Consider the following 14,045-nt stretch of genomic DNA (forward strand, 5'->3'; position numbering starts at 1 on the left):
AGCCCAATTGCAGCCGCCTTCTCGCAGCCTCACGCCTCTCCGCTCCAGCCTCGCCAGGCCGCTCCTCCTGCAGCCTCGCCTCGCCCAGCCCGCCATCCCCGGCCCGCCTGCTCGTGTGCCCGGCGCCGCGCTACCGCAGTGGGCAGGGACGGGGCGGAGACCTCTCGCTCGCTGGCTCGCTCGCCCGAGCACGTCCCGCTCAGGCGCCTCCGTCCCCGCCTCCTCCCCGGGCTCCGCCCCAGCTCCGCGATCGGCTCGCCGCGCGAGAGGCGCTGCAGGCGGCCCGGCAGGTCGGGGCTGTGGCGTCGTCGGCTGCGATGTCGGCGCTGGAGTGGTTCGCGCACAAGTCCCTGGGCGGAGGCATCTACTGGATCCAGGAGCGCTTCTACGAGTCGGGCAACCGGGCCAACATCTGGCTGGTGCGCGGCTCGCAGCGGGACGTGGTGATCGACACCGGCCTGGGGCTGCGCAGCCTCCCCGACTACCTGCGCTTGGCCGGGCTGCTGGGCGCCGAGGGCGACGAGAAGGCGCTGCTCTCTCCCGAGGGCGCCGCCGGGCGGCCCAGGCCGTTGCTGGCCGTGGCCACCCATGTGCACTTCGACCACGCCGGCGGGCTGCACCAGTTCGACGAGGTGGCCGTGCACAGCGCCGAGGCCCGAGCGCTGCGCCGCGGCGACAACTACGAGACCGTCACTTGGCTCTCGGACAGCGAGGTCGTGCGCCAGCCCAGCCCGGGCTGGAGCGCCCGCCAGTTCCGCGTGCGGCCCGTGCAGCCTACGCTCGTCTTGCAGGAGGGTGAGTAAAGGAGCACGACGGGCGGCGATCGGCTGCCCAACGCCCGCCCGGGGCAAAGCCAGGCTCCGGGGCCTCTTTGGAAGGACGGAGCTGGGCCCTACGACGTCGGGGTGGAGAAAGAACGAAAAGAAAGAAAGAGCACCTCTGACCATGCACAGAGGGACTTTCTCTCACACCTCCAGGGAACCGTCTGGGACTTGCGGGACTGCAGGCGGGCAGGTTGGAATTGCAGCAGCCTGACTCGGGCCTCGCTTCGGGTGTGCCAGCAGAATGGCACGGATTCCCCTCAACTTAGTTAGAAAGTTTCCCATTATTTGCAACGAAGGCAGTTGGAGTGGCAAATGTCTATGTGGTATGAATTGCCCCAAGTGCCTCCACCTCTCGTGTATAGTTAGCAAATGTGCTTGTGTATGTCACGAATATTAACAGTGTCCGTTGCGTTCTATATGTTGCTCATGTTACTATAGGTGCTTCATAAATACTCAGGGCTGGCGGTGGATGTGTGTTTGGGGTCTGTTGCGGAAAATGACAGGCGGGGGCGTCGGCTCCAGTATACAAGAGAATGTGTAAAGGGAAGGGGTTTTTTGAATGCCCTGGTCCTATGTATACAGAGAGAGCAGAATCAAGGGCTGTTCCTTCTTTGGCTTCACCTCTCGGGATGTGTAAAAGGGCGGTTCTGAGCTTCGAGAACTGAGATTTCTGGGATAAACTAAAGGTAGGCAAGTGCATAGCTTCTCTTGATGGGCTTTGAGATGCCTTAGGAAAGAAAACGTGTAGCAGGGGTATGGAACTGCTGTTAGGGTGGAGAAAGGAGTTGGAAAGGGAGTGTTTTTTGTTTTACATGGATTTTGTATCGGTAGACACTTTTTCAAAAGCTTGATAAAATAGAAGCAAAAGCCTGTAGCCTACCCTTTCCCTTTTTATAGGGAGGGAAAGAGAGAGAACCAAGGATCCTATAATCCTGCTCTTCATTTTGTGCCCCCCCTCGCTCTGTGTGTGTAATGTGGGGTGTGGTATCTTCTCCTTTAAGGTTTGAGCATTCATATATGCAGGAGTTGGGGGCATCTGGCAAAATCCACGCATGTTGATATATTTTAAAGGGCACACCAGCATGAATATGCACTGTGTCTGTGAATGAGAGAGTATGGGTGGAGACATTTCTAGTAGCTCCTGAAAAATACGTAGGAGGTGAAGTCTTAGGGATTTGTAGATGTTTTTGCTATCCATAATCAGTTTTGAAAAAACAAATCCCCAGTAGCAGATGCAAGCTTAGCCAGCAGATATATGTAGCAATAAGAATCTGCACTGGAGGTTATCAATTCGGGGGTGGGTGGGGTGGAACTAAGCCACAGCCTTAGTTTATTTCATGCTTTCTCTCAGCTGGTATACATCAGTCTATGTACAATTCTATTTTTATATAAAATATTACATTATATATACATATTGACCTAAATTAATTAGTAAAGAGAACAGATAAACAGAACTCTACAATTCTATGATTCCTTTTAAGCACTACCCCAAAGTAACATCCTCTGATAATAATCTAACAGTCCTGTGCATCTTTACTCAGAAGTAAGTCCTACAGTACTTAGTAGGGCTTGTTTACTAATAAGCATGCTGAGGATTGCAGCCCAAGTCATTGTGATATACAATTTCATATCTTAACTACAGTTCAATTATGTTCTTGTCTCTAGCTGTCCAATTCATTAGGTTGGTTTCCCCTCTCAAATGTACATGTTATATAACAGGGATGGGAAAGCCTTGTGACACAAGGCAAATCAGATCTCCTTTCCATCTGTGTCTTTTCAGACCCCGCCCCTATCGCACCTATTATTTTAGACTGGCTTGGGATAGGAAAATCTCAGGCCCAGCAGCTGAATGTGGCTCTTCAGGACATATCAAATCCTTTGACCTGGCTGGACCACATCCCTGAAGTGTCATAATGCTGTTTGCTTGGAGGGATGGAGGATGCAGAGATGTTTGAGGGGGCTGTAGAAAACTCTGCTTTTTGAACAGCTGGAGTACAGCCTACTGTGCAAAGCTGTCTACGGTTGTAACCATTGTTTTTTCTCAAAATTTATCTTCTGTGCCATGAAAATAAATAAAAACAGGAAAAAATGTCCCCCCCTGTTGCTCTGTCTCCAGCCCCAACTACCAATGTTGTCCATGGGGGAGTGTGGCGATTGGCTTGAAAAAACGGTTTCCCATCCAGACTCTTTGCTTGTTTTTAAAGCCAAATCTGAAGCAAAAGGACAGTTTTGGCTTGAGTGCAGACACCAAAACTAAGAGTTGAGGGCCCCTCTGCCCCTCCCCTCCCCTGTTAAACAAGCATTGGGTGAAGACAGCACAAGAACAAAGAGGGCTTCCAGTCTTCTCACAAATTTTATATAGAAATTTATGAAGCTGCCTTGCTGCAGTTTGGGCTGTTGAGCCACCTAGCTCAGTATTATCACAGTTGCTGTGTTTGCACATCATACTAAGCCATGGTTTGTTCAGCAAACCACAAGTTGTTTCACAGATAAGCAAACAAAACCCCCAGTTTCCTCACATACCAAATTATGGTTTGTTTGTTGCCAGAAAACAATGGTTTGTCTGCTGAGTTGGACTTTCAGATAAGCCATACTTAGGCTAAATAAACCATAGTAAGGGCAGGGAACTAATGGTCCACAGGCCAAATTTGGCCCACCCTGCCTCCCTATTTGGCCAGTGAGGCTGTTATTGCCATACCACACCCAACTGCCCCACACCTGACATCATATGTGACATCAGGTGTGGGGCATGTAGAGACATGGCTTGTCTTCCCCATAACTATCATGGTGACTACTCCCCCCCCCCCTTGTAGGCCAAGTTTGACAACTAGGCAGGGTGACCCACCTATCAATCAGCTGATATTATGACATCTGATGATTGATAGGTGGGTGATACTGACCACCTATCATAATTGGCCCACGGGCTGGAGCGAATATAAAGATCTGAAATCACTGGTTTTAGATGGGTCTTTCCCAGCCCTTCCTGGAGATGCCAGCAATTGAACATGAGGTCTTTTGCATGCAAAGGATGTGCTGCACTATTGCCCTACAGCCATTTTCCCCAAAGGTGAGGCTGGGATGCCAGGAATAAATAAGGTATCTCTGTCTGCCTTAAGTTATATTTAATAGTGCATTTGCAGTGTTCAAATGTACATATTACCGTGTCCATGCTTAGTAAGTTCTCAGTCACAGTATATCTACATGTGGGCATCTAGGTGTATACAGTGTCACATTAACAGTTCTGCTAACCATTCTTGCCAATTAAATATAAAATACAAAGTGTTTGGGAGAACATTAAAGGAAGCTATTGGTTATCGGTTGTAACATTTCATTATTGAATCCTGATTTGTCTTCAGGGTCCTTAAGAAGGGGTGACTAAAAGAAACAAATATATTATTTTCTGACCTAGCTAGATGAAATTGGATTCTGAGTATACTGTTCTCTCATGGAGAGGTGACGTTTCGGAGGGGATAAGCCTGCCAGTTTGCCTCTTTGCTTACAGGAAAAACACAGCTAAGGTCCAAGAAGACCATTTGATTAAGATGTCAGAGTGAGATATGAGATCATAATCCCATGCACTCACATCTCCAGGTGGAGCACACAGTTTCTGTTAGTGTCAGATCCCGGAAAACTTCTCTGAAATATATTCCCTGGGATCGTAAGTTCAGTATGCAATCATAAGATCGCATTACTTAAAGTAAACGTTACTGAAATAGTGAACGCTGTTATTGTTGCTAGCTCTCACACAGAAAGGCTTACTACGGTGAAAACTCACAGTGGCCTGTTTTACACATACGAACCCAGATTTATAAACCCATGTATTATAAAGTTAGAAACAGGCATGTTCTTTCCTTGCTGTTCCTATCATCAGCCCCTGCAGGCATCAGCCCAGAGATCCGGGTTAGTTTTAGAACAGAGTTCCCTGATGTATTTGAAACAGGAAACTTTGGCTTAATGTTGGCTGACTAACCAGGATGTTAAACCAGAACCAGGTCAGGTCCCAGCTTAATATCCTGGTTAACTGATATTATCCCAAAGTCCCCCATTTTGGACACAGTGGGGAAATCTGGAATACAACAAAGATCTCTGGACTAAATAAATCTGGTATGTAAGGAAGGGAAGAGCAAGGAATAAGTGCATGGTTCCAGATCACAGTGCCTGTAGGTTTGCAGCCTTTGCTTAGACAAAAAGATGTCTTCTTCTGAGATGACTTGAGAACAAATAGCTACTGGAAATATTATGAAATTAATTTCAAGCAACTAAAAGTATTACTGCATCAGAAGTTAAAGTGTTTGTTTATATATTTAAAAAGTACATTGTTACTATGAGATTTCCTGTCAGCAATTTTGATTGCCTGGATTTGCAAAATTAAACAGATTTGAAATCTAATGGGATTTATGAAATGTAGCAACCCAGATTTATGCACTTTATCCCTTAACTCCTTATCCTCTGGTTCATCCCATATCAATTACCATCGATACTGTGAAAAGAGAAGAATATAAATAATTCTAATGTGTTTATTGCCAAGAAAATCCAGCCAGTGATACCAGCCAGTAAAAATTCACTATAGTGATAGACATTTCAGAATAATCTAAAAAGTTTTTTTATTTGATTACTGGCAAAAACAAGTGTTGCCATATGGCCTGGTTATTTGGGATTTGTCCAGATTCTGGGCATGCCATCCAGTGTTTGGGGCATTAAGTTGGTGCAGCAGATTCCCAGCATTTTCCCCGATCTGTAGATAAGACAAAAGTTCAGGCACTATTCTGCTGAATTGCTTGATGAGAACTCACTTGAACCTTCTGTTGCTCTAGCCAGAGGCAAGTTTCAGCTTTTCCACTTTGTCTCCCTTCCATGTATGACCAAGAAGAAAAATGCACGTACGTATACATGTCCACCCACCCCATTGGAATAATGACAGCTGGGAATGGAAGTCTCTCCCAGTGTCAGTATTCTGATATTTGTTTGTTGGTTGTACAGTGGTACCTCAGGTTACATAAGCTTCAGGTTACATACGCTTCAGGTTACAGACTCCGCTGTCCCTGAAGATGCTTTTAAGAAAATGAAATGCGAGTTTGGCCCTTTGTTGTTATGACTAAAGGCCACTGGCGGACCTGCCTTAAACCCACCTAAGCTTATGGCCATTGCAGCATCATGTGAATTCTTTTAAGAGGTGATTGCACACTGTCTCCCAGTAAACATACTTAAATAATAACAACGTCTATTATTTTGACAAAATTAGCAGCTGTATTTGCTCTTTTTACACACTTATAAAGCTCTGCTATCATCTCCCCCCTTTCTGTGACAAAAATGTCATTCACCACCCCACCCCGCGATTCTTTCAAATGCCCCTTTTGTACCTCCAGCTCAGCAGGGTCCTTTCTGAGATGCAACATTTTTTATATGGGCAATCCTGTTATGAGATGATACTGCTAGTTGTTTCATTTTCCAGTCTCATTCCTAAAGCTGAATTTGACATTTTTACTGCTGCAATACACTGAGCTGACATTTTCAGTGACATTTCTTTCATGAACACAAGACCACTTTGTGGGTGTTTGCAGCCAATTCAGGTTCTATCTGCATAAATATGAAGGTTAGATTAAAAAAACACCCCCAAAATGTATCACTTTGAACTTACTTGCACTGAATTTCACCTATTAATTAGCATGCATAATGCACATTAGTGCATTCAGATGAGAAACTCAGATGATACGGTAAAATAATTTCATGCCAAAAAATCATTTGAGAACTTTGCTGTGAATGTGTCTGTGTTCATGTGCAAGATTTATTAGAAAGGGGATATTTTTATTTATTGTATTTCATTTTAAAATCACCCTTCATCCCATAGCATCCTAAAGCAATTTACAAGAATTTCTACATTAAAAACAATTTAAAAATTCACACTACAAATTTGAACCCATAATTAAAATACCATTGAAAATATTTTACAGCGGGCAATCGACATAACCGCTAAGCTTAATGGGTAAGTTTCTTCCAAAGGCCTGGGGGAAGAGGTACAGTTTTAACTGGCACTAGAAAGTTAGGTAACATCAGTCCCAACCATGTCTTTGGGGGGAGGGGATTCCATAGAGGGAGCATCACCACAGAGAAGGCACCGTCTTGTGTCACTATTCCAGGGGCCTTACTTAGCGGTGGGACATCCAGCAGCACCTTCCCTGCAGCTCGTAGTAGTAAATTTTATTTATACCCCGCCCTCCCCAGCCAAGACCGGGCTCAGGGCAGTTAACAACCAATATAAAAACAAGTTGATTGAAATACAACTTAAAAAACAAGATTAAAATAAAACATTAAAATGCTAAAGATTAGTATATGGGCGGACTAGCATAGGGTGCATAGCTTGGCTGATATAGGGAGTGGTGCTGGACCAATAGGCAAGGTGTTCATGCATGCATTGTTTGACTCCCTATTAACACTTCTAACGCTGAGGTTTGTCAGAGAGCTCAACCTTTGTAATGGAAGTAAATTTGGTGTTATGTTTCTTGCGATCATGCTTCAAAGTCCAATTCCTCCCCCCCACATTATTTTGTTCTTTGTTTGTAGGGGATGTGATCCACCTTGGTGATAGACAGCTCACTGTCATGCATATGCCTGGCCATTCAAGAGGAAGCATTTGCTTACATGACAGAGAACGGAAGATATTGTTCAGTGGGGATGTTGTATATGACGGATCAATGATTGACTGGCTTCCCTACAGCAGGATCAATGACTACGTTACATCCTGCCAGCGACTGATAGACTTAGTGAATAGAGGTCTTGTAGAGAAAGTCCTTCCGGGGCATTTTAACACATTTGGAGCTGAACAGCTCTATCGTTTGGCTTCCAACTACATTTCTAACGCTGGTGTGTGCCACAAAGTTTCTACATGTGCAGTCAGATCGATTGCAAGCCTAGCACTCCGGGCCACAAATTCCAGAACAACTTCATAGTATAACTTGTTTAATAATAATATTATTATTGTAAAACCCGATGGCATATGTACCGTATTTTTCGCCCTATAGGATGTACTTTTCCCCCTCCAAAAATGAAGGGGAAATCTGTGTGCATCCTATGGGGCAAATACAGGCTTTCGCTGAAGCTTGGAGAGCGAGAGGGGTTGTTGCGCACCGACCCCTCTCGCTCTCCAGGCTTCAGGAAGCTATCAGCAAGCCTGGGGAGCCCTGTGGGAGTTCCCGCAGGGCTCCCTAGGCTGCGGATAGCAGCCTGCTGCCCGGCGCGCAGGGCGCCTTGAAGCAGAGCGCCCCGCGCTTCAGGCAGACATCTGCAGCCTGGGGAGCCCTGCGGGAGTTCCCGCAGGGCTCCCCAGGCTGCGGATAGCAGCCTGATGCACAGAACGCGGGGCGCACTGAAGCAGAGCGCCCCGCGCTTCGGGCGGACATCGGCCAGCCCCACAAGCTCGGGGGACAACGGGGAGGCGCAGCGCCGCCATCCCGCTGTTCCCCGACCTGGTTTGGAGGCTGGCACTGGGGAGAAGCGCGCTTCTCCCCAGCGCCAGCCCCACAAGCTCGGGGGATAGTGGGGAGGCGGAGCGCTGCCATACCGCTGTTCCCCGACCTGGTTTGGTTTCCCCGACCTGGTTTTTTTTTGGGAGGGGGGGAATAAAGGAAAAAAAATATTCCTTTATTTCCCCCCCAAAAAACTAGGTGCATCCTATGGGACGGAGCATCCTATGGGACGAAAAATACGGTAAGTTTATTTAAATGAAAAGCTGGCTGATAAGCCATAAAGATTTTTATTTTTATCTACTTAATTTCTACTTTAAAAAAATACCAATATAAACTAGTAGCTGTGCCAAAGCTACTCATTTTCCTTCTATTTTTTCAAGGCAGGTTTGCACATATGTTGAGTACAGTTTGACAGATGTTCTAAATTCGTTTTGTATTTTGAAACATATATATGCTAAATGAAAAGTTTTGCACCCATGTCAAACTTTATTGATGACATCTTGAGTTAGGGATATGTGTTGAAAGTAGACTTTAAATGGTTGAAAATTATTATAAGCTGTAGTGGGGGTAGGTTGGTCTTATAACATTCCACTGTCTCATTACATGCACTAAGATAAAAGTACCAATAATTTCATTTTTATTGTATGGGGTGAATTTAACCTGAAGTTATTACCAAATGTTGATATAAAGCACTGCACCCTAAGTTGTTACTCTTCTTGAATTAAGTGTGTTGCATTTGACTATTGTTTCTAAAATGAAATGTAAGTGAATATTTCAAGTGTATTGCTTGCTCTTTAAATGTGACTAATGGTGTATGTAAGAGTACGTAACTGTTAAAAGATTCCGTCAGATAATTTTAAATATAATGCACACACCCGTGATCATCCTTGGTTTCTTCTGTATAGCAGCTGTAGAAGCACTTGTGTGTTGCAAATTGTTTTGTGGATTGTAGAGAATAAATTGGGTCTCAGGAGAGAGTAAATTGAATTTTTGGGGGAGATAGCTGCCAAAAAGCTACAGCTCTAGAGTCATATGTGGTTCTTTTCACATTACAGGTGTAGTTAGGACTTCAAGTAGTAGCTTTGCAACCTACAAATGTCATTCTTCTTCTTTTGTTTCTTTTTCCATTTTCTGTAATGTTTACTTTCAAGCAACTTGACAAAAATTCCTTGTCTGTTGTTTGTACTTTTCCAGTATAAAAATCCTGTGCAGCCCTCTGGGGTGTTACCAATTTATTGTGTGAAGACAGGTTTTTATCTTGTAACTATGACACTGAAATGAAATGGATAGTTTGAGATATATTAGGAAGGATATTAACAGTGGCCCTTGTCTTGTGAGAACGATGAACAGCTTCGGGTTGTGGCTGTCACACAAAATTAATTTTTTATCCTTTTGCGACTTTATTGCATATTTCCCATACATCAAAGAGTACTGCACATACAGAGCTTGACCCCAGTGTAATCAGCACTTTAGCCCTCAAGGGTGGATAGGTGGATGTAGTTAATTCTTTAAATGTTAACAGTGCCTATTTCCTGTTGTAGACGAAAGCACAACAGTAAACAGGAAGATCAGACTTGCTGGTGAATGACCACTTAGAAATGAGGTTAGCAATTTCTTTTAGCCCTTATCTTGTTTGAAGCTTTCACCAAACGAATGGAGAAATATATAATGTTTCAGACTGCTTCACTTTGGCTATTGGCTTTGGAAATACCATTTATTAACAGCCAAAGCCACTAATTTGATACCTTTTAATGCTAGGGAGAAAAGGCACCCATGAGCTTGCAACTTTAAAAGATTTTAATCTAAAAATTAGCAAATACAAAACTCATCAGGTTGAAGACTAGTGCAGATATAATGGAGAGGCCCTCTTGACTGTGGTCAAGCGATCAGGAATGGGTTGCCAGATCATTCATTCCTACTTGCAGTGGTGCCAACTCCCGTCCCCACAAAACTTTTGCTGTGGGTGCCTGGCCACCACCCACTGCCAGGCGCCACCTTACCTTTGGTGCTCCAGTGCTGCGGGGTCGTGACATCATGTCACACCTCGACATCACAGTGTTGTGGTGTGCGTGCTGGGCATCCACAGTCTGGGGCCCAAGTTGATGCCGCTGCCTACCCATTTCCTTCTCAAGTGAATGCCCTCCTGTTTTAACTGCTGCTAAGCATTGTGTCAACAGCAATATTTAAGCACAGTTAAGGCTAACCTGGTTCCTACTTCAATTTGCAGCCAACTTGAGACTGGTACCTTGTTCATTTTGTAGAAATGTGCACCTTTTGGAATCAACTGCTACAAAATCATTCTGTTCTACGGGAATACTGCTGAGGTGCTAGTGATTTTGAGGCATTAATGGTGATGTTTTTCCCAGAGTTAAAGCAAACTTCCTAAAGCCTCTATTCCTTCTTTCCTACCCACCTTCTCAGTGTCTTGAAAGTTCTTTTCCAAACGCCTTACTGTGAGTGGCACATACTAGACAGCTCACTGTGGGAAGAATTTAGCTAAGGAATACTGTTCTTGCCAAAGGTTAGACTACTCTTAAGAACTGATCTGAGTTTCTGCTCTTGGAACAGTTCTGTTGGTACATTTTTGTTCTATAAGATGGGACATTTCTGTTCTATTTCAGTGCTCACAAAGCCAGATTATCTTCTGAAGTCTTAAGTAGTTCTCTGGAAATGTAGTCAAATAGGAATCAGGCTGTGAAACTCTCCCAAAGCATGTGTTTACTCAAAAGCAAGTTCCACTCAGTTCATTGAGTCTTTATTCTTCGTAAGCCTGAGCTTTAACTTAGAACAGGGGTGGCTAACCTGTGGCCCTCCATATATTGCTGAACTACAACTTCCATCATCCCTAATTATTGGCCAAGCTGAATGAGGCTGCTGGGAGCTGGAGTTTAATGTCATCTGGGGGACTACAGGCTAGTCTTCGCTGACTTAGAAGTCACACTTGGCTTTGGTTAGTAAAGTACAACCTTAGAGTGAAAATATATAATCTTATCTTTTGTCTTAATTATTTTTATATTCTAAGACCTTGTGTATTTCTGAATGAATTTATTGAAAGACCTTTATCGTTAATTATTGTAATGCCTTTAAAAACAACAAAATATATGTGTTCACTTTCAATATTACAGAGTATGATACATTTACTATTGCTTTATTTGTAAACATTCTCTTGACATCCCCTCTGGATTCAGTATTTACAAAGGCTTAAAATGCAATTCTGTTCAACAATGTTCTTGGAGTTAAGGCAATGATATGTTGTTGATTCAACTGTTTTTACTGAAGCAAGTCATGGATTGTGCTGTAAAATGCAATTTAAAAGCATTTTAAAAAGTTGTAATGCATTGTTCTGTCTACTGATGAAACTTTACTAATGTGCCACCATTTTCAAGGGGAAATTGTATATTATTTTATCATAGATATTGATAATAAAAGAATTATGACACAAAACAGCTCTCCAGTGATCATTTCCATTTCATCTTTAACCCAACCAAAGGAGAAAGTTACATATGTGTTGCTTTTGAGAGATGGAATGGTTGATGCCAAATGGTAGTGGTGTGATAGCCAGGTCATAACAGCTGCCATCACTCTGAAATAGGTTTTTTGTGTGTTTTGGGGTGGGGTGGGCTTTTGAAAGTTGAAAGGCTTCCTTGCGGAAATGCCCAAATCCTTTTGTGAAAATGAGAACATTGACCATAATTTCTTGGGGTTATTTTGGAGCATAAAACCATTACATCCTACATCTTGCTCTAATGCCGCAGAAAATGCTTTCATTGTGGTTTATTATAGCTGATTCAGCTAACTGAACATAAGAAATCACCCACGCTAACTGGGATTGAGGACTCATGTTCCTAGGCACTATGCTATTTACACCACTTATGAACACATCTCCCTTTGCATCTGGATTCCTTCCAGTTATCTTCTGTTGTGCTTTTTCTGTGTTCTTTGTAGATAACTGTTTAAATAAGCCTGAGGTTGCTCACCCATGTAAGAGCATAATGCAAATGGAATAAAAATGTTTGTGCCTAGAGTAAATTGTAGAAGAGAGGTTCACAAATAAATGCTAAGTGAAAAACACAAGTTCAATACGTTCACACTTCTCATAAAAAGAGATAAAGGGAGAGGTGAAAGGTGTTTTCAGAGTTTAGGAAGTTACAAGTTGCTTGAGTTTTGCAGTAGTTTACAAGACAATACAGACATATTATGTATGTACAATGCAGGTGGTGCTGTGGTCTAAACCACAGAGCCTAGGGCTTGCTGATCCCCACAACGGGGTGAGCTCCCGTTGCTGCTCCTGCCAACCTAACAGTTCGAAAGCACATCAAAGTGCAAGTAGATAAATAGGTAATGCTCCGGCGGGAAGGTAAACGGCATTTCCATGCGCTGCTCTGGTTCGCCAGAAGTGGCTTAGTCATGCTAGCCACATGACCCAGAAGCTGTCTGCGGACAAATGCGGGTTTCTGGGCCTATAAAGCGAGATGAGCGCCGTAATCCCAGAGTCGTCTGCAACTGGACTTAACAGTCAGGGATCCCTTTACCTTTACCTTACAGCTTATGTCTGAAAATGTAATGGGCTGGAGCTAGTTAGAATTTTTGTTTTTACTTTCACACAGAAACCAAATAATTTCTTGGAGAAAAAGATGTGAGTAAATAGAACAAAGTTTTGTTCAGATATTAAGATTCTCTTGTCCTTTCAAATATATACTGAACAATTACTTTTTTTAAAGAGATGCCATCTGCTGGTTTAGTTCTATATATACAAATATGATATGACTCAGTTCAAAATACGATTCTTCTGTGAATAGCCTTCAGATATTGTAACAGATGAGCTTAACTTTTTTTAAAAAAAACCTACATTGATGCAAGAAATGAAAATAATACAAGCTGCAATTTCAAACAGTGTGTAAGATCAGAATTAAGTTCTGAGAAAAGAGATGCTGAGGAGGAAGGATTGCATTAGACTGTAAAAAGTAATCTCTCCCCCCCCCCCCCGGTAAGGCTCTGAGAGAAGGAGTTGCCAGTTCTGACCTGGGAGTTCTACTCTTAGAGTACCTCAGATGTCATCTAGTCGAACCCCTGTCAGTGTAGTAATTGCACTGCTGCAGCAACTCTGCTTAAAAATCTCTATCAGAGAGTCTATCACCTTCCAAGGGAGCCTGTTCTAATTCCTGTCAGCTCATACCACCAGGAAGCTCTTCCTAATGTTCAACTGAAACGCTCTTCCTTGTAAATTGTATATGTTGGTTTGGATCCTCCTCTCTGGAGTAGTAACAAAGCAAAATTGACCCATCATCACTGTGACAGCCTCCCAATAGTTCAAGACTGCCAAACGTATTGGCTCTGAACGTCCCCTTCTCCAGGATAAACATACCCATCTCCCTTAATTCACACAGGAATGGAGGTCCAAGCCCTTACCATCTCTTCACGTTGTAGTTTGTCAGTAGCCTCCTTCAGTTGTGTCCAGAACCGGACATGGTGTGCCAGGTGAAGTCAGACCAAAGAAGAATAGAGCTGTACATACCATTACTACGTGTATCTTAGACATTATACTTGATGCTGTCTTTCTGTCGCCAAATTAGGAAGAAACGGGGTAAACTAGGCTGAAAGCTTGTGACTTACCGAAATACACTCCGTGGGCTTCAGGTATCCAAATCGAAAATCTTGGCTAGTCCAGGACTAAAGCCCTTGCATGACAGTGGCTTATTTTTCATCTTCAGAGACCTCCAAACAATTGCAAAGTAAGCATGCATTGATGCAGCAAATT

The 14,045-nt window shown here is 43.6% G+C and overlaps 1 protein-coding gene across 1 annotated transcript; it reads left to right on the top strand.

Annotated features, from left to right (window-relative positions):
- The first annotated feature begins 77 nt into the window (after nucleotides 1–77).
- On the top strand, nucleotides 78–11,731 carry MBLAC2 (metallo-beta-lactamase domain containing 2). Its single transcript, XM_083465532.1, has 3 exons — nucleotides 78–795; nucleotides 7,386–7,825; nucleotides 8,534–11,731. Exons 1-2 carry the CDS (start codon nucleotides 318–320, stop codon nucleotides 7,769–7,771), a joined length of 864 nt encoding a protein of 287 aa, XP_083321658.1. The 5' UTR covers nucleotides 78–317; the 3' UTR covers nucleotides 7,772–7,825; nucleotides 8,534–11,731.
- Nucleotides 11,732–14,045: the final 2,314 nt, after the last annotated feature.

The sequence above is a fragment of the Podarcis liolepis genome (genome assembly GCF_965112155.1).
Source record: "Podarcis liolepis genome assembly, chromosome: 11".
In the NCBI taxonomy this organism is placed as follows: domain Eukaryota; kingdom Metazoa; phylum Chordata; class Lepidosauria; order Squamata; family Lacertidae; genus Podarcis; species Podarcis liolepis.

Coding starts and splice junctions, on each gene's coding strand:
- MBLAC2 (XM_083465532.1), top strand. CDS start 318: ATGTCGGCGCTGGAGTGGTTCGCGCACAAGTCCCTGGGCGGAGGCATC. Junction 796..7,385: donor TACGCTCGTCTTGCAGGAGG/GTGAGTAAAGGA, acceptor CTTTGTTTGTAG/GGGATGTGATCCACCTTGGT.